The sequence below is a fragment of the Peromyscus eremicus genome, chromosome 12, assembly GCF_949786415.1.
Source record: "Peromyscus eremicus chromosome 12, PerEre_H2_v1, whole genome shotgun sequence".
Classification (NCBI taxonomy): Eukaryota; Metazoa; Chordata; class Mammalia; order Rodentia; family Cricetidae; genus Peromyscus; species Peromyscus eremicus.
In genome coordinates this window covers 57,565,712-57,586,286 of record NC_081428.1, presented here as the reverse complement: position 1 = coordinate 57,586,286, position 20,575 = coordinate 57,565,712, and the positions used below count along the sequence as shown (strand labels likewise).

General features: G+C 45.5%; 1 protein-coding gene across 1 annotated transcript in view; it reads left to right on the top strand.

The window, feature by feature from the left end:
- The window catches only part of Hcls1 (hematopoietic cell-specific Lyn substrate 1), a 29,003-nt gene extending 9,169 nt beyond the window's left edge, over nt 1-19,834 (top strand). The window contains exons 4-17 of the mRNA XM_059277577.1: nt 4,393-4,522; nt 6,346-6,456; nt 9,987-10,041; nt 12,706-12,816; nt 13,380-13,435; nt 14,552-14,606; nt 15,406-15,516; nt 16,072-16,127; nt 16,710-16,779; nt 17,369-17,580; nt 18,085-18,201; nt 18,644-18,851; nt 19,002-19,064; nt 19,256-19,834. Coding sequence (XP_059133560.1) covers nt 4,393-4,522; nt 6,346-6,456; nt 9,987-10,041; nt 12,706-12,816; nt 13,380-13,435; nt 14,552-14,606; nt 15,406-15,516; nt 16,072-16,127; nt 16,710-16,779; nt 17,369-17,580; nt 18,085-18,201; nt 18,644-18,851; nt 19,002-19,064; nt 19,256-19,389 — 1,489 coding nt within the window. The 3' untranslated portion in view covers nt 19,390-19,834. The remainder of the gene's footprint in view (nt 1-4,392; nt 4,523-6,345; nt 6,457-9,986; nt 10,042-12,705; nt 12,817-13,379; nt 13,436-14,551; nt 14,607-15,405; nt 15,517-16,071; nt 16,128-16,709; nt 16,780-17,368; nt 17,581-18,084; nt 18,202-18,643; nt 18,852-19,001; nt 19,065-19,255) is intronic.
- Nucleotides 19,835-20,575: the final 741 nt, after the last annotated feature.

Genomic DNA, 20,575 nt, shown 5'->3' with positions numbered 1-20,575 from the left:
CCTCTGGGCTTTTACCTTTCTCTATTTTTGTATACCTCTCTCTTTTACTCTGTTGCTGGTTGTGTAGCTCAGTGGTTGGCTTCTGATGTCCTCCTCCTCCTCTCGATCCTAGATTTCTCTTCTCCCAGATTTCTCCTACTACACATCCTCTCTGCCTGCCAGCCCCGCCTATTTTTTCTCCTGCCTTGCTATTGACCATTCAGTTCTTTATTACACCATCAGGTGTTTTAGACAGGCATAAAAACACAGCTTCACAGAGTTAAACAAATGCAACATAAACAAAAGTAACACACCTTAAAATAATATTCTATAACAAATTTTAGCCACTCCGTGGGTATGTGGTGATTTTAATTTGTATTTCTTGGGTGAGTAAACTTTATTAAGTCTTTTGCATATGCCATCCATGTCTCTTCATCCTTCTTCTTTCTGGAATGTATGTTCAAATATTTCCTTCCCTTTAAAATGAACTGTCTTCTACTGTCTTCTCACTGAGTTCTCTCTATATTTTAGGAACAGATCATTTTGTGAGATGTATGTTCTATAAATATTTATCCAAGAGTAATGATTGCTCTTTTGGTTTCTTGGTGATATTATTTTGTAGGCATGAGATTTGAATTCTGAGGAAGTCTAATTTATATAAAAAGATTTTTATAATTAGTTGGTTAGTTTTTGTTTGTTTGTTGTTGTTGTCAAAGAAAAAATTTACCTCAAAGTTGTGAAGATCATCTCTAACATTTGGTTCAATTTAAAATTTGTATCTTTAATATTTATGTGCAACATGAAGTTGAGATCAAGGTTCACCTTCTTCTATGGATATCCAGTTGCCAAAAACAGTCCAAACTGTCCTTTTTCCACTGACTTGGCAGGTTTCTTTGACCTTCTGTGTGGTTGGTTTCTGGACTCTCTTCTGCCTCATTAAGCAGTGTGTTTGCCCTGGCAGCACAGCTACCACAGTGCAATGACTGTTGTAGTCATTCGGTAAGTCACCGAAACCAAACAGGCCTCCAACCGTATACCCCTTACATTTTTTTTCTTACGATCCCAGGATTTTATCTTATTTTATTTTATTGTGATACAAAAATCTTAATTCCTCTTTAATCTTTTTTTTAAAATTCTTCTCTCATACAATACATCCTGAATGCAGTTTCCTCTTTCTCCACTCCTCCCAATTTTCCCTCCCACCTCCCTTCTCCCCCAGTTCCACTCCTCATCCATTTCCCTTCAGAAAAGAGCAGGCCTCCCAGAGACATCAACCGAATATGGCATAACAAGATGTAGTAAGACAAGGCACAGACTCTCACATCAAGGCTGGAGGCAACCCAGTAGGAGGGAAAGGGTCCTAAGAACAGATAAAAGAGTCAGAGACATGCCCAACTCCCGCTGTTAGGAGTCCCACAAGAACACCAAGCTCCATGGCCATGACCTATATGCAGAGGACTTAGCTCAGATCTGTGCAGGCTCCATGATTGCCACTTCAGTCTCTGTGAGCCTCTATGAGCCCTGCTTAGTTGATTCTGTGGGCCACGTTCTCCTGGTGTGCTGGACCCCTCAGGCTCCTACAATTTTCCCTTCCCCTCTCCCTCAGAATTCCCTGAGGTCTGAGAGGAGGGACCTGTCTGTTCCAAGATTTTATAATTTTATACATTGGGATTTTGATTAGGATTCCACTGGAGATGTAGGTCATTTAGGAGGACAATAAACATGTTGATGGTATTGGGTTTTCCAATCTATGAACCTGAGATAGTCTTCTACTTATTTAGATTTTTTTTCAGAAGTATTGTTCAGTGTTCAAGTCTTACTCATATTTCATTAAAGTTCCCCTAAAACATTTCATGTTCTGTCAGAAGTATAACTTACTTTTCACTTTCAGTTTTCAAATGTTTGTGGCTGGTAGATAAATGCACTTGACTTTGATAAAGTGACTTTGTATCCTGTAACCTTGCCACGAGCACTTAATAGTTCTAGTAGCTTCTTTGTGGAGTTAGGCTTTTCTAAACACGTTGTCATATTGTTTGTTTGTTTGCTTTTGGTTTTTTCGAGACAGGGTTTCTCTGTGTAGCTTTGGAGCCTGTCCTGGAACTCACTCTGTAGCCCAGGCTGGCCTCAAACTCACAGAGATCCCCTTGCCTCTGCCTCTTGAGTGCTGGGATTAAAGGCATTCACCACCACCGCCCGGCCATATTGTTTGTGAATGAAGACTTTATAGGTAGACTCATTCAGCTTTATGCCTTTATTTTTATTTTCTAATTAAGCCCCAAAGCACTGCCCTTTCTCCTCTTTTGCCTTTGAAGTCCTGAATTTTGCTTGACTCTCTTGCTGCGTCTACACAAGCCGTTTGAAAACTTGAAGCAGAGACAGTGTGTCAAAAACCTCTTAGGTCTGACACTTGGCACCCTGACTGTAATGTGTTCTTTTCCTGTGTCTTCTCTGTCTGTCCACTGTCACCATACATGAGACCTTTTGTGTCCCCAGAGCCTAGCAATGCTTCACACTCAAAGTTGTTTAACTGATATTTATCAATGATTAATAAATGATTATATATTAAGACCTACTCAGGATGGATTCAGCTATATGGTAAAGAAATTCATAAAAAAAAAAGTTGAGTTTTCAGTTGGGTGTAGCTACAGATGCCTGTAATCCCAGCACTTGGAAGTGGTGGAGGGTGAATTGGGAGTTCAAGGCCATTCTTGGCTACACAGGAAGTTAGAGGCAATCTTGGGTTTCATGAGACTGCTTCTCACAAACAAAAACAAAACACAAAACAAAACAAAGGTAAAACATTTTGTAAATTTTTTTCTTTTTGCCCAAAACATTTCATTCAAATGATGCCATCTGTTGGTACAATCTAACTAGCCTGCCATTCAGTAGGTGGATTTGCATATTTTCTCAATTGAAAACACTGTGTCCAGCCCTTGATTTCTCACTTGAATACCTCAGCTGGGAACCTCGGACAGTCATTCACAAGCTCTGGGAGCCCAGTCCTTTTCAGGCACAGGGCAGTTCTCAGGCTGCTGCTGATTTCTGCTTTTAGAGCTGCCAGAGGGGTCAGGTGAGGCTTGGGAACACTGGGTGCCTCCAGCGGCGGGATTGATTTCATCTGGTTCATAGCCAGCCTTCTAAAATTAACCATGCTAAAGCTGAAAGGCTTTTACAAAGCGGTCAGCGAGATTATCCCTTCAGACCGGCAGATGGGTCTAATCTTCCATGAAAGGAGACCATCTCCACTGTGAGATGGCCACTCTGCCTGTAACCATTTCTGCTGGGCCTGAGCTCTGGAGTCCCAAGGACAGTAACTACCCCGCAGACCTTTGCTTACAGCGGAAAGTCAGCTCTCTACAATTTAGAGTTCTCTCAGCCAGATATCTCTCTACGGTCCCAGGGGTCCTTGCATATTCCCAAATGTGTGAACGTTGCCGTCATTTGTTGGTCCGGTGCTGTTCGGTCAACTCTTAGCTTCAGCCTAAAGAGCCTGTGGCTTTCCTACCCCTTTGGTGTTGTAACCTCCACGGAAGTAAGGATGGAGATGAGCATAAACTAAGTAAGAGGAGTAAGTGTCACTTACTGTCAGAGGTAGAGTCCCAGTCCTAAATTATGGGACCTTTAACTGTCCTAATAGATGACAGTGAGTGGGTTTTGTGGCTTTGTTTCTGCTTGTTAGTCTCAGAAACTATCAGGCTTAGGTTGCAGAATGTTAATGCTTGACCAAAAAAAAAAGAAAAAAAAAAAAAAAAAGAAGAAAAGAAAGAAAGAAAGAAAAAACAAGAAAAAGAAAAAGAAAAAAGAAAGGAAAATACACCAATACTAATGAATAAATAATCTTACCCAAAACTTCATTTTTACAAACATCAGTTTTAATGACTCCCTTTATGTTATTGAAAAGTAGCATTTCTATTTTCTAAGTTATTTTCCAGTTACTAGGCATACAGAATGCTTATCTGTAATGTTTCGATCACTAGACATTAAGTTTTGCCATATTTAAAAGTATTTTTCTGGGGTCGACTCTGAGAACTGTGGTCTAAAGGTATTTGCTGATCTTTACATGCTTCTTGAGACAAACCACCTAATTGGTTGAAAGCAGGTCTTTTCGGAGAGAGAACAATAACTTCTCAGTTATAAGTATGTAGATATCATTTGTTCTGTGACACATGAGGACATGAGAAATGGGACTGAAGATGACAAGGTTATGTTAGTGAGAAAGATGACAGACCACAAGATCTTGGCTTCTAGAGAGTTTAAATCAGGCTGTGTTGGTTGTACCAACTTCTTACTCCAAGCCTGTCACTGATAAATCTGGGGGACTCAGAGTTTCCTACAAAAGATTTCTACTTTTCGGGGAAGGGGTCTGTTGACCTCCCTGTATGAGGGGAGTCTCAGGTGTGTGGTGACTTGCAGCATCCACCAGCTGAGGAGCAAAGTGTCTGAGGAGCATGACATTCTCAAGAAGAAAGAGTTGGAGTCGGGGCCTAAAGCATCTCATGGCTACGGAGGTCGGTTTGGAGTGGAAAGAGACCGGATGGACAAGGTGAGTAGAAAAGGAGAGATCTATTTTGAAGAAAAAAAAAATGAAAAGCAAAGTACTAGCTTGTTGGTGCTTTGGTTTAAAATTTGTTCCAAATACCGTGTTCCATTTGGGCTTTAAAGCAGAGTATCTATGTGCTGTTTATATCTTTTTTGCCCCCAATCTCAACACACAAGATATAGATGGCAGAGAACAATCAAGACGTTAGAGCAGCTGGCCTGTTACAGCTCCAAGTATTCCATGACCCTGTGTGATGGACAGTTTTCACTGTCAACCTGACACAATCTGGAACCACCCGAGAAAAGAGCATCAGTGAAGGACTGTCTAGGTCAGACTGACCTGCGGGCATGTCTGTTGGGGATTGTCTTCATTACTTTTACGGATGTGGAAAGCCCACTGTGGGCGGCACCACTCTCTGGGCTTGGGTCCTGTGTTGTAGAAGAGTAGAAATGGAGAGGTAAGCAGCAAGCATACATGTCCTCATTCTCTCCCTGCTCCTGATTGTGGATGTAACTGGCTCCTTCAAGTCCCTGTCTTCCCCAAAGTCAAAACCCAAACCTGGAATTGTATCCAAATACAACCTTTCTCCTTTAAAGTTTCTTTTGGGTGTTTAATCATAGCAACAGAAACAAAACTAGCCCCCACTTAGACCGAGGAAGCAGGGAACATTACTGGAGAAGGAAAAATAGGCTATAGAGTTATTTGTTGCCTTTAAATGCTGTGTATTCTGCCTATATTGCAACTTCTCTTATTTTCTTTCCTGTAGCTGTTCTCAACCCAAAGTTTGCAACCCTTTTGGGGTTCACATATCAGATATCCTGCATATCAGATATTTACATTGTGATTCATAATAGTAACAAAATTACAGCCATGAAGTAGCAATGAAATAATTTTATGGTTGGGGGTCACCACAGCTGGCACAAGGAACTGTATTAAAGGGTCACTGCATTAGGAAGGTTGAGAACCACTGCTTTACTGTATTATGTGATTATGTGTGTACGCATGTTGTATGCATGTATTGTATGTGGTGTATGCATGAGTGCAGGTTGTGGGGGGTGGGGGCTGAGTGCATCTGTGTGTGCACAAGCGGAAGCCACAGCCAGGTGTCAAATGTCTTCCTCTACAGCTCTCAGCCTTAGCGCCTTGACACGGGATCTCCTCTGAGCATGAAGCTCGTCATTTCAGCCAGGCCGGTTGGGAAGGGAGCTCCCAGAATGCACCTCTCTCCACCCTCCCATGCTGGGGTTATAGGTCCATGCAACCATGCCTGGCTTTTTTTGTGGGAGCTAGAGATTTGACCCTAGGTCCTCATGTTTGCAAAGCATGGACTCTTACTGAGTCTCTCCTCAGTCCTGTAGTCATCTTTTATATACACACTGAAAACTTCAGAATTCCCTTCTGAACTTTGGTTGTCCAAATGGGTAAAGATCTAGGACAAAGGTACCTGGGTGATGGAGTCAAAAAAGTCAGCGCCCTCTGATGCACCCAGGCTTTGCTCCTTTGTTTTTCTGTAATGCCCCTGTTTGAGTTCTCCTCTCCCTTCTTTTGGGTTCAACACTGCTCTGACTATCTCTTCTCTGTCTTCTGACTTCTGGTACAATCCTGGAGGCTTCTGGGCAGTGGCTTTCTAGTGATGTGAAAAAAGAATCTGGCATGGGCATGGCTCTAGAGAAAGTTACTGCATCCCCCATTGTGGGTTCCTTGGCATCACTGTCAGAGGTTATGGATCTGACCCAGAATGGAATTTCTTGCACCCTAAGATCCATTTGCCACCTCATCTATTTCTTAATAGATGATCTTTTCTAACCATTCCTGATTTTTCTTAGAGTGCTGTGGGCCACGAGTATGTTGCTGACGTGGAGAAACACTCTTCCCAGACTGATGCCGCCAGAGGCTTTGGGGGCAAATACGGAGTTGAGAGGGACCGGGCAGACAAGGTAAGTGACAGCTTTCTCCCTCTACCATAGTCCTTAAATTATGTGGGCCTCACCAACACCCAGTCCTAAATGTAGGTCCATGCTTCTCAGGTGAAATCCAGGACAACGGAGGCCATCAGTGTCTGATCCTGGCCCTGAGCTAGGATAGCTCTCATGGCCTCTCTTAGGAGGTTTGTTGGCGCTAGGGGCTGCATGTGGAGCATCATCATCCATTTAAATTTGTCAGGACTGGGGTTGTGGTACAGCTCTGGCCCTGCACAGGAGAGGCCCGGGATTCATCAGCAAAGCCTCATTTAGTCAGTCAATAGGCAAAGGTTCTTCAAACCCTAAATAAGAATTCCTCGAGGCATGAGCGGAGAAGAGAGAATTTCTCAAATAAGTAAATAAGCCGGTCAATTAATTAGGATGTCAATGCTCTGAGAAGGTGAAGGGTTAAACGATAATCTGTGAAGCTGAGTGTTGATGGAGACTCCTTTGTATACAAGAGTAGTTTTAAAGAGGAAAAAAAAACAGTTCTAAGTGAGCTCAGCTGATACAGTGGAAAGAGCAAGGCTGGAGATTCCTTGGTGCTTTAAATTCCAACTTGTGATATTGGTAACTGAATCCTTTTTCATGGCACAGGTTGGAGTCTCATCTGAAAGGGGAAAGGAATTTGGGGGCAGGGAAGGGAGAGGAGAAGGGAGGAGAGGGGGAGGAAGAGAGGAACGGTGTGGGAAATCTTCACATCTGCCTGAGAAGTGTTATTTTATTATTATTACCAGCAGGTAGGCCTGAATCCACATTACAAAGTGCTAGAATGATAATTGTTTGCACTGTAGGAGAAAATACACCCAAAACAAAACCAAGAACATTCAAAACATGATGTAAAAGAAAAAAAGTACAGAAAACATGTTTAAAGACAATAATGTCATGTGGAGCACATATGGTTCTAGAAACAATAGAGAATTTCCTGCTAAGTCTTGGCTCTCCTTCTGATTGTCTTTGTCCAATTCTCTTATTGTTGTTATTTTACAAGCACAAATTGCATCACCTAAGCAATCCATGTGTCCATAAATCAAGAATCAGAGACTAGAGGTTGGGGAAGTAGCTCAGTTAGTAACATGCTAGCCTAGGGTATGGGTACCACCCTAGCACCTCATAAACCAGGTACGTGGTACATACTAACTCCTATGAAGAAGCAGAGGATCAGAAATGTATTGCCTGCTTGCCCTCCTTCCACAAGTCCGTTTGTCCATCAACTAAAGAATTGCAGGATGATAAGTGTGTATGCAGTCTACCACAGGTAAGATTTATAGCAGCAGAGATGGCATGGGACACACAAAGCCAGAGCCCCCTGCATTACAAGGGGCATATGTCTAGAGAGGGCATATAATCTGCTTGCTCCACAGGGAGTCTGGGTTTATACACTTCTTAACAGGGTGTGGAGCAAAGCTTGGCTCCCCTTCTCCTTGAATTGGTCTAGGCAGGATGCATTTAATGCTGGTTGTGTCATTTTAAATAACAGCAAGGCCTTGACTAGGTGTGACACTGATGGAGACTTTTAAAATTGCAGAGAAGAAAACCCACAGAACTCTACAGGGCCTCCTCTTCAGTAGTCCACAATTGCAGTTAGCTCCTGACATGGAGTTTGCCCAGCCAAGCCTACCTAATGGGCTATCTGTGGCCCACAATGGGGTGGGGAGGAAGTCAGCTAGCTGGCTGGGAGTGAGCCCAGTGGCCTGCCAGAGAGGAAAAGCCTCAGCAATAGAGGGATTTCTTCTGGGTGAGAGTCTTGGAGCAAGCTGTCATGGATCTAAGGTGGAAACACTCAGGCATTAGCCTGATCTGATCCAGGATCTCTTTTCCTCGGTATCTGCTTATCTAAGAATTAACTTTCTTCTGTCTCCCCTCAAGTCCAAAGTCATCCTTGACTGTAGAGAAAGTTTGAGGCCAGCCTCAGGTATGGGAGTCCCAGAGAAGGAGGGAGGGAGCGAATGGAAGAGGGGAACAGGGAGACCAGCAGACTAGTTCTTAAGATGCAAAACCCATAGATACTGAGCAAATAGGGACGCAGCTCCCAGGATGTTTTAGTGTTGTCCTTTTTAAAATGGTTGCTGCCTTTTAAGCCACAGCTGTCAGAATCAGCAGCTGCAACTCCATGGCTACCAGCAGTTAAGCCACAAGGGCTGTAGCCAGAGGGAATTCTGTTTCCTCAGGTTCCAATTCTTGCAAAGCTACAAAGGGAATTTAACTAAACCTTTGTCTCTCTAAAGAACTCAAGATTCAAAGGTTAAGGTGGAATTCTGCTCTTCAGAGAGGCTGACTAGTAAGTAGCTCACCTCCTCCCTTGCTCAAATCCTCCAAACGTACTTCTCCTCACCTCTCCTTAAAAACCTTTCCTGTCAGCTAGTTGCCGATTCAGCCTCTTTAAAGAGCAGAACTCTACCTTAACATTTGACCCTTGAGTTCTTTAGAGGGACAGAGGTTTAGTTAAGTTCCCTTTGTAGCTTTGTGAGAGTTGGAGCATGAGGGAACAGATTTTCCTCCAGCTATGGCCCTTGCAGCCTAACTGCTGCTGGTAGTGGTGGAGTCGCAGTTGCTGATTTGGACAGCTGTGGCTTAAAAGGCAGAAATAATTTTAAGAAGGACAATAATTGGCACCCAACATGGGGTGTCAAAAATGTTGTTGTTGGTTCTTACTCTTTTTGGGAGGCCCGCCCCCAAGCTCCCAAATAAAAATCATACACTGTGGTTTATTATTAAGAATGCCTGGCCTTACCTTGGCTTAGTTTCTAGCTAGCTTTTCTTAACTTAAATTACCCCCTCTACCTTTTGCCTCTGGGCTTTTCCTGGTCTCTCTCTCTCTCTCTCTCTCTCTCTCTCTCTCTCTCTCTCTCTCTCTCTCTCTCTGGGGGGGGTTTCGAGACAGGGTATCTCTGTGTATTTTTGGTGCCTGTCCTGGATCTTGCTCTGTAGACCAGGCTAGCCTCAAATTCACAGAGATCGGTCTGTTTCTGTCTCCCGAGAGCTGGGATTAAAGGCATGCAACACCTCTGCCTGGCTTTTCCCAGTCTGTTACTGCTGTAAATCTTACTCTTACTCTGTGGTTTGCTATGTAGCTGGGTGGCTGGCTCCTAGACTCCTCCTCCTTCTCTGGCTCCTAGCTCTCCTCACTCCTCCATCTCTTTTTCTCCTCCTCCTCCCAGATTTCTCCTTCTATATATCCTCTCTGCCTGCCAGCCCCAAATGAAGAGAGATGATGGGGATCTCTCTTTTTACTGTTGTAGTGGATAAGACACATTTAATAGTATTTAAAGGGACCAGTGCTCAGCGACTTTACAGATTATTCCCAAAGCTGAACAACTACCAGTGGGGGGAGTAGGTTTGATCTGGAGTGGTCTATGTCCAGAGGACTGCTTTGTAACAGTTTCTACTTTAAACCTCCAGACCAGCCACAGGTCTAAAATTGCCTCTAGGACTGAAATGAAAGTTAGGATCAGTGAGAGTGGGAGGAAGCAGACCCGGTCACTAATCATTTCTCTCCTCTGCAGTCAGCAGTGGGCTTTGATTACAAAGGAGAAGTGGAGAAGCATGCATCTCAGAAAGGCAAGTCCCCAGCACCTTGGCCACCTGGCTGGCTCGCTCCCTCTGCTCACATCTCCCTTCCAGCAGCTTATCATGGCTCCCTGCCTCCAGCTCCCCACTGTTTTGGGCCACTTTTCAGTTCTAGTTATGAGCTGGTTTCTTTGGCTCTCAAATTACTGCCATGAGCTTGATCAAGTCTGCCTAATCCTTTCTTTCCCTGGTTGAAGATAAACTATTCTCCTTTGTTCTAGAATTTATTACCTTTAAAACTTAACCCACACCTTTGATGAGGAAACAGAGAGTGAGTTGCCAGTGGCTTGAGGCTATAAACCAGAGGTTCTCAACCTGTGTGTTATGACCCCTTTGGGGGCGTTGAATGACCCTTTCATAGGGGTTGCCTATCAGATAGCCTGCATACCAGATATTTACATTATGATTCTTAACAGCAGCCAAATTACAATTACAAAGTAGCAACAAAAATAATTTTATGGTTGGGGTCACCACATGAGGAACTGTATCAAAGAGTCACAGTATTAGGAAGGTTGGGAACTACTGTTGGAGAGTTTCATATTTTATGTTATTTATAGTCAGGTTCACAGATTCACATGTTTGCTTAGTTTACTTTCCTTCATGGTCATTTATTTCCTTTATGGTTTGTAATTTTATTTGTGAACATACTTCAGTGATAAAGGGGGTTACTTCCTTCTTATGGCCTCAATTGAGTACAGAGAATTCTTATTTCCTTCTGGCCAAGGCTAAGAGGTGTTCATAGTTATGTGGTCATGGACTATTTTTTTTTAAATTTCTTTTTATTGAGTTAAATTTCTTCACTAGATGAAGGTCTACTAAATTATTCTATTTTTTTTCTTAGGTTGGTTATAAAATACTGTTTTTTAAGAAGTTGACACATGTTGTCTAGATAGCATAATAAATTATAGTATTTCCTTATGTTCTTTTTAACCTTTGTAAAATCTGTTGTTATTGATATGCTCACTTTCATTTTGGATATAGTTTTTTTTTCTGTTCTTAATAGATCGTTTTTGCTAGAGGTAATCAATATTATTTATTAAGATATAACTCTTAGCTTTTCTAATTTTCTCAATTGTTTATATGTTCTAAAAATATATTAGGCTTTGACTCCTCATTATTTTTTCTTATATTTAATGTACACTTTGCTTTCCAATATGGGTAAATTACACATTTCCTCTCAATACAACTTACGTTGTACTCCACCAATTCTATGTGTATTTTAACTTTAAATTAAATATAAAATATTTTCTAATTTTCCTAGTGAACATTCTTTGACTTGTAAGTTATTTGAAAGTATATACCTCTGCCTTCAGGTTTCTATTGCTATGAGGAGACAGCATGTCCATGGCAACTTTTTTTTCTTTTCTTTTCCTTTTTTTGGTTTTTGTTTTTGTTGTTGTTGTTTTTGTTTTTTGAGACAGGGTTTCTCTGTGTAACAGCTACTGGAACTAGCTCTGTAGAAGAGGCTGGCCTTGAACTCATGGAGATCCGATTGCCTCTGCCTCCCAAATGCTGAGATTTAAGGCATGCACCACCACGGCCCAGCACAAGCATGTATGTCCTCAGGCATGCAGAAGCCAGAGGTCAATGCTGGGTGATTTCTTTGAACACTGTCCACCTTAACTATGGAGACAGGGTCTCTCCTTGAACCTGGAGATCACAGATTTGACAAGACCAGCAGGTCACCAAGCTCCAGGCACCCTGTCTCTGCCTCTGCAACTCTAAAATTATAGGCGTACACTGTCACACTTAGCTTTGTATCTGGGCACTTGGGACCCGAACTTGAGTCCTCATATTTACGTGGCACTGTACTGACTGACTCATCTCCCAACACCATCCATGTATATATTTTCTGAGATCAGTATTTAAGTTAATTTCTTAGCTTAGAATTCCTGATTTCTATAATTGAAGGAAAAATGAGTAGTTACATTCCACACTCAGAGGTAGGACTAGAGTTCCAAATGTTACTGGTAAAATTTCCCCTTGTCAAAAACTGAACAGAATACAAGACACCTTGCCATTTCCTGTACAAGTGAGCAGCACTTTTCTAAACTTTATTTTTTATTTTTTTATTTTTTGAGGACTGGGCAGACCCTCCTTCCCAGCTCCCATACCCACTCTTGAATAGATTTTAGAGCCACAGACTCTAGGTTCTAATCCCAGTTCATTAAGTTTTGACTTTACAACACTCGGGGCTTCTATGATGTCTGCTCACAGTCACCCTTGAACTTGTGTACTCCAACTCTTGAATTTCTTTCTGGAGGCAGGGTTATTTCATCCTTCCCTATCTTCCTTCTTTTCCTCCTCCTCTCCCTACTCATGCTCCTTTTTGACTTTCACTACTTAAAAAAATCACTATATTCAGCTGAGATTTCTTTGTTTCTTTGGGAAGACTGGAATAGCACACATCTCCTATGTCTGCGTTTTACCCCAGAGATCTCTTCTCACATTCTCTATACATAGCCTTTCCTTGAAGAAGGGAAAATATTGAGGGGGTCTTCCTGTCTTGGGATGGAGGTGAGGGAGTCGTCTCTCTCTGAGCTCTGAGCCTTTCCCAGACCTCTCACTCAGCACTCTGCAGTCCTATGGACTTCTCTCTCTAGAGTTTTCCAGTGGCCCGAGGCTGGGCTCTCAGGCCTCCCGTGTCTATTGCAGATTACTCCCATGGCTTTGGTGGCCGCTATGGGGTAGAGAAGGATAAACGGGACAAAGCCGCTCTAGGCTATGACTACAAGGGAGAGACAGAGAAGCATGAGTCTCAGCGAGGTAAGTTGGATTCAGAGGAGGGAGGTCACTAGGGAGCACAGGGTCCTCTTTCCTTCCCTTCTGGAAGCTGGTCCAGGGTCCCAGAATAAAGAGAGGGATGAGGAGAGTCAACATGGATGGAAAGACAGCAGGGTGGAGAAGGGGCAAGGAGGAAGGGGACTGGGGAAGGAGTGGAGCCAGGCTGGGTGATGGCCACGAGGTGGCTTGGTGTGAGTATCACAGGCCAGTCAGCCTTGGTGAGGACAGAGAGCTCTTCCTTGGACACAGCAGGGGTGGCTGGAAGGCTTGCCTTGTTTTCCTGTGTATTCCCTTCTGTTTTGCCCTGGCTATCATTTCTCTTGTTTCCTCTTTCCACCTCTGTCTTCTTTCTCTCCTGAGTCCCCCACCCCCACCCTCGACCCTTTCCCTTTTCTTCCCATCATCCATGTATCTCTCTGACCCCTGACATTTCTTCCTCTTTCTCTACCTTCACATGCCTGTCTCCCAGCCCTTCTGCTCCCTCTCCCCACCCATTCCAATAGTCTAGTCTCCTGTTTTCACTCCCAGAACTTCCTTTCCTGCAGACTATGCCAAGGGCTTTGGTGGCCAATATGGAATCCAGAAGGACCGAGTGGATAAGGTAAATACAGGACACCATGGACTTAAAAGTGTCTCTATGGTAAAGGAGGTACACAGAGGTGTTGTTGGTTGCTTTTGGCTTTTTGAGGGGCCTACCATCCAGCTCCCAAATAAATCACACATGGAGGAGGCTTATTATTACTTAGGAATGCCCAGCCTTAACTTGGCTTAGTTTCTAGCCAGCTTTTCCTAACTTATCCCTTCTACCTTTTGCCTCTGGGCTTTTTCTGGTCTCTTACTTCTGTAAATCTAATGCTTACTCTGTGGCTTGCTGTGTAGGTGGGTGGGTGACCCCTGGAGTCCTCCTTCTTCCCTGTCTCCTAGCTCTCTTCACTCCTCCATCTCCTTTTCTCCTCCTCTTCCCAGATTTCTCCTTCTATATATCTCTCTGTCTTCCAGCCCGGCCTAGCCTTTCTCCTGCCTTGCTATTGGCCAGTTCTTTATTAGACCATCAGGTGTTTTACACAGACACAGTAACACAGCTTCACAGAGTCAAACAAATTCAACATAAACAAAAGTAACACACCTTAAAATAATATTTTACAACATATTAGGTCTTGGGACCAACGTGGATCTCATCCCACCAAAATCTGTGTCTTGCATCCCCCTGAGGCCATGCTGAGACCAGCAGGGTTCAGTGGGAGTGAGTTGACTAGCCCATATGCACACACAGCTTCCAGTTTACAAGGGCTTTGGTACCTATTGTCTCATTTTTTGTATGCCTCACTTAGGGAAAACAGCGCTGACTCCTTGAGTAATTCAGTGCAGATACTGTATATGCCTTGTTGTGTTGAGCTGTCATAGTATTCCAAATGAAGAGAGACGATTGGGATCTCTCTTTTTACTGTTGTGGATAAGACACATTTAATAGTATTTAAAGGGACCAGTGCTCAGTGATGTTAAGGATTATTCCCAAAGCTGAACAATTACCAATGGGGGGAGTAGGTTTGATCTGGAGTGGTCTATGTCCAGAGGATTGCTTTGTAACACTGTTTCTACTTTAAACCTCCAGACCTAGCCACAGGTCTAAAACTGCCTCTGGGACTGAAATGAAAGTTAGGATCAGTGAGAGTGGGAGGAAGCAGACCCGGTCACTAATCATCTCTCTCCTCTGCAGTCAGCAGTGGGCTTTGATTACAAAGGAGAAGTGGAGAAGCATGCATCTCAGAAAGGCAAGTCCCCAGCACCTTGGCCACCTGGCTGGCCCGCTCCCCCTGCTCACATCTCCCTTCCAGCAGCTTGTTATGGCTCCCTGCCTCCAGCTCCCCACTGTTTGGGCCACTTTACAGTTCCAACTATGAGCTGGTTTCTTTGGTTCTCGAATTCCTGCCATGAGCTTGATCAAGTCTGCCTAATCCTTTCTTTCCCTGGTTGAAGATAAACTATTCTCCTTTGTTCTAGAATTTATTACCTTTAAAACTTAACCCACACCTTTGATGAGGAAACACAGAGTGAGCTGCCAGTGGCTTGAGGCTATAAACCAGAGGTTCTTGTGGGAGACAATTTTCAGGTTTCCTAGCGGCTTTACCCAGCAGGTCCACATAGAGAGGATGATTGGACCACGGGCCTGAGTGCAGGTGTCTGAGATGGTCTGCACCTGGCTGTGCGGGGGGTGGGGGTGGGGGTGGGGTGTCTTTTGCTCCACCCCTTGGCATTTCTATCAATACCCTAGGGCAGAGACAGCTGAGATTTCTCTGTTCTATTGGGGTGGAGGAACAGCACACATCTCCTATGTCTGCGTTTTACCCCAGAGATCTCTTCTCACATTCTCTATACATAGCCTTTCCTTGAAGAAGGAAAATATTGAGGGGGTCTTCCTGTCTTGGGATGGAGGTGAGGGAGTCGTCTCTCTCTGAGCTCTGAGCCTTTCCCAGACCTCTCACTCAGCACTCTGCAGTCCTATGGACTTCTCTCTCTAGAGTTTTCCAGTGGCCCGAGGCTGGGCTCTCAGGCCTCCCGTGTCTATTGCAGATTACTCCCATGGCTTTGGTGGCCGCTATGGGGTAGAGAAGGATAAACGGGACAAAGCCGCTCTAGGCTATGACTACAAGGGAGAGACAGAGAAGCATGAGTCTCAGCGAGGTAAGTTGGATTCAGAGGAGGGAGGTCACTAGGGAGCACAGGGTCCTCTTTCCTTCCCTTCTGGAAGCTGGTCCAGGGTCCCAGAATAAAGAGAGGGATGAGGAGAGTCAACATGGATGGAAAGACAGCAGGGTGGAAAAGGGGCAAGGAGGAAGGGGACTGGGGAAGGAGTGGAGCCAGGCTGGGTGATGGCCACGAGGTGGCTTGGTGTGAGTATCACAGGCCAGTCAGCCTTGGTGAGGACAGAGAGCTGGACACAGCAGGGGCGGCTGGAAGGCTTGCCTTGTTTTCCTGTGTATTCCCTTCTGTTTTGCCCTGGCTATCATTTCTCTTGTTTCCTCTTTCCACCTCTGTCTTCTTTCTCTCCTGAGTCCCCACCCCCACCCTCGACCCTTTCCCTTTTCTTCCCATCATCCATGTATCTCTCTGACCCCTGACATTTCTTCCTCTTTCTCTGCCTTCACATGCCTGTCTCCCAGCCCTTCTGCTCCCTCTCCCCACCCATCCCAACAGTCTAGTCTCCTGTTTTCACTCCCAGAACTTCCTTTCCTGCAGACTATGCCAAGGGCTTTGGTGGCCAATATGGAATCCAGAAGGACCGAGTGGATAAGGTAAACACAGGACACCATGGTCCCAAGAGTGTCTCTATCGTAAAGGAGGTGTATGAAGGATAGCAAGAGAAAAGAGAAGCCAGAAGAAAAATGGAACTCTTGGAGCTGGATCCTGAGCCTGGAATGTTGGGCCTTAATACCTAAGGAGTGTGAATTCAATACCCTGAGGTTTAACTGAGAAGTGTGGAGGGTGGTGAATCAGAGAGGACAGGTAGATACCAGGGAAATCAGACACATCATTTCAGGCATTTCTTAAACTTAAGTCTTTTCCTGCTCCACATCACTGTCCTACAGGTTCAATGACTCCTCTTACGGCACAAGGAAGGGCCTTTCTTCCTTCTCGGTAACTGGGCTCAGAAACATGAAATTCTAAGTCCACTGAGCTTTCAAAGAGGGAGCTGAGCCCACCAGTAGAGTTCTTTACCCATCTCTTCCACCGGATAATATTGGAGAACCCAGTCCAACTGTTGCTTACTACATGGCTACGGATGCCTCCCAGGGTGGCCCTATCCCCCAGTCCTGGCTTGTGGATCACTAACCTCCTGCTTCATGTCACTATACACACTGTTCTTCTGCTTACAGAGTGCCGTTGGCTTCAATGAAATGGAGGCCCCAACCACTGCGTATAAGAAAACCACACCCATAGAAGCCGGTTAGTCTTCCTGGTTCCCTTCTCTGTGCCCTTCAGCCTCCTTTCTCTTCTGACTCTCTCTCCTCCAAGACTTCCCCTTGCATGCCTTTAACCACTGAGATTAGCCAAGGAAGATGAGACCCTTAGTCTCAAAGTTCCAGAGTTTTGTCCCTAGAAAATCCAGACCAACTGGACGACAAGAGGAGTGGAATTAGGAAGGATCTAGGGGCAGAGACACACAGAGACAAGAGTGAGGAGTTACCTGGGACAGACCGGTAGAGTAGACCCTTGGGATGGCGAATAGGATGGTGGTGGGTGGAGACACAGAATTTAAGGAATGTGGACAGAGAAAGATGCTGGTTCAAGGACTCATAATTTTGGAAGGACAAATGGTCCTTTGGTCACATGGAATCTGGGCTTCGGTACCATCAGATCCCTAGGTCTTCTTGCTCTCTCACTACTTCCATACCGTCCCCTCCATGAGTCCCCCCCTCATCTTCTCTCCTCCTGCGTGTTTAGCAGATTTCCCTCCTTTCTATCTCAAGTCCTATCCCCTCTCTCTCCACTCACAATCCGAGACCCCCTTCGTTTTTCTTGTCCGTGTCTGCAGCTTCCAGCGGTGCCCGTGGGCTGAAGGCAAAATTTGAGTCCATGGCTGAGGAGAAGAGGAAGCAAGAGGAAGAAGAGAAGACACAGCAGATGGCCAGGCAGCAACAGGAGCGAAAGGCTGTGGTAAAGATGAGCCGCGAAGCTCAGCGGCCGGCGGAGCCTGAGGAAGAACCAGCAGTGCCAGCCCCATTGCCCAAGAAGATCTCCTCAGAGGTGAGTGCCTGGTATTGGGGGGTCCAGGATCTCTTGCCTAGACAGGAGTCTCAGGTGCCCAAGTGGTAGGCAAAAATAAATGAACACATAAGCATGTAAATAAATAAACAAGTAAATAAAAAGAAGGCAGATGTCTCCTTGTTGAGCAGAGTCTGGTGTACTTGTCTTTGAGAAGATTCAGTGTGTATAATTGGCCCCAGGAAGCAGGTCAAGAAAAAAAAAAAAAACAACAAAGCCACCAAGTAGAGACTCTATAATAGAGTCTAACAGATGGCAGGTCACCAGCTGCAACCAGTAGCCTTCGCTGTCCCAAGTGGTCACCAGCTGCAACAGGTAGCCTTCACTGTGCCAACTGAAGACGAAGGAGGAGCCATCACCTCCAGTGTGGGACCCATCTTGAGGGATGAATTGTACTGTGTACAGACAACAGATGTGTACAGACAACACATCTGGGAGGGTTCCTGGTAAGTATAAGAGAGAACATGGCGGGTGGGTGTTCTTCAGGTTTGGCCTCCAGCCGAGAGTCACCGACCACCGGAACCCGAGCCTGTGAGAAGCGGAAGGGAACACCCTGTGCCTTCTCTGCCCAGGATGCAGACTCCACCGCAGAATCCCCTGGAGGTAAGCAGTGCCCTAGAGAGTCTCAGTTCCCACCCTATCTTCTCATGGGGCTGTAGAGGGGCGGCCAGTCATAGGGCTTTGCTTGCTCTGGTTAAAGCACTGAAAGTCTTGTATTCTGGAAACTCCCCGGTCCTGAGCAAACTTGGACAGCTGGTTCTCTTAGCTGTGGTATCCCGACAGTGTGCTTTTGCTTTGATATTCCCCTGGTTTTCCAAAGACTCTGCCTTGCTTTCCACACCCCTCACCTCACACCTTGAGTCCCCTCCTGCCACTTCTGGGTAGGTGCTTTGAGAAGGCAAGTGTTTTAGGAGACTGGGGAATGAAGAACAGACCGTTTCTGAGGAAAGGCTTCTAAACGGCAGGGAAGAGGTTGGGTGGTGAGGGTGTGAGCAACCCCATTAAGCCATGATTGAATCCTCCTGGTCCACACATCTCTCCTCAGGACAGCGAGGAGCCCCCAGCTCTGCCCCCTAGGACCCCAGAAGGCCTCCAGCTGGTGGAAGAGCCAGTGTATGAAGCAGCGCCTGAGCAGGAGCCTGAGAACGACTATGAGGATGTTGGGGAGCTAGATCGGCAGGAGGAGGATGCAGAGGGAGACTATGAGGATGTCCTGGAGCCTGAGAATACCCCTTCTCTGTCCTACCAGGCTGGTGAGTGGGGTGAATGGGCAGGACAAAGCAGCTCCCAAATGTGGTCAGTTTCTGGGCATCAGGGATGGAGGAGGAATCTCCCCTCTCCTCCCAACAGGATCATGTCTGTTTGCCTTCTCCATATCGATGTTTCTATTTCTCATTATTCAGGATCGTCAGCCGGGGCTGGTGGGGCAGGGACCTCTGCTGTAGCCCTGTATGATTACCAAGGAGGTAAGTTTGAAGTCACCTGAAGGGCCCGGTACACCTGTGGCCCCTGATACATAGGAAAAGGGGTGGGTTCTGAGGGTCAAGAAAGGGCCCAAAAGACTGGGCCTGTTTCCTTCCCTAAGGCTTAGAGTTGGCACAGGCAGGGACAGAAGGATTCCTGACTAACCATCCTAATGTCTCACCTTCCTCCCCAGAGGGAAGTGATGAGCTTTCCTTTGATCCGGATGACATCATCACTGACATTGAGATGGTGGATGAAGGCTGGTGGCGGGGCCGTTGCCATGGCCACTTTGGACTCTTTCCTGCAAACTACGTCAAGCTCCTCTAGTGACCATCCCCATTGTCTTTTGCTACTCTGATTCCTCATGTTCAAAGTGGCACAGCCTCCCTCTCTACCCACTCCACAGTACTGCTGCAAGGACCTAATAGAGCGTCATGGGCGCCTGAGGTTCAGACAGACCTCCCTCTCCTGCTTCATTAAGAGCTTTAGGCAGGGCCAGCATGAGGCAGGGGCCCTTCCCTCTGTGTCCACTCTTCCCTGGAGTAGCTCATGGAATCATCTTGTGGTCCTGCCTCCTTCACCCACACCCCACATTGCTCACCTCCCTCTTGAGTGCTGGTGTTCCCGTGTGTTGGCCTAGAGGGAAGCCTAGGCTGCCTGATTTACCTGGTTGTGCTTTTTGCTCGTTTTTCCTCTCTTAAGAGACAAATTGGAACTGTCCTTCTGTTTAGTCCTAAAACTGAAAATAAAGTGAGACCATGGCTTAGCTTTGTACTGGGGTTAAGTGGTGCTTTTAGTGTGTGCCTCTCTGGCCCCAACTTTCCATTCCTCTGCCAGAAGCTCCCCGAAGACTCCCTCTAGCCTGGTGGTTAGGATGTGGTGCTCTTAGCACTGCCCAAACCCTGAGCCTTAGGGGGTCAGGAGCTAGGCCTTTTTATTTTGTTGTACCTTAGCCCCTGTTCAAGACAGACAAGCCTGATGTCTTAGTTAAGGTTTCTACCGCTGTGATAAAATCCATGACCAAAAGCACCTTGGGGAGGAAAGGATTTATTTCAGTCTACAGTTCTCAAGTCACACTCCATCACTGGGGGAAGTCAGGACAAAAACTCAAAACAAGAACCAAGAGGAGAAGCAAGAACTGAAGGAGAAGCCAGCGAGGGGTGCTACTTACTGGCTTGCTCCCTATGTCTTGCTCAGCCAGCCTGCTTGCTTATACACCGAGAACCACCTGCCCAGGGATGGTACTGCCCACAGTGGGTGGGGCCCTGCTCACATCAACCACTAATTAAGAAAATAAGTCCTACAGACTTGCCTGTGAAGGAATCTTATGGAGGCATGTTCTTAATTAAGATTACTTCCCAAATATGTCTTGGTTTGTGTCAAGTTGACAAAAAAAAAAAAACAAACAAAAAAAACAAAAAACCAAACCAACCAGCACACCCAGTGGCAGCAATGTGGAATAACAGGGTTAGGTGACATCCAGATTAAGGTAGTTCAGCCTTTATCAGCTTGA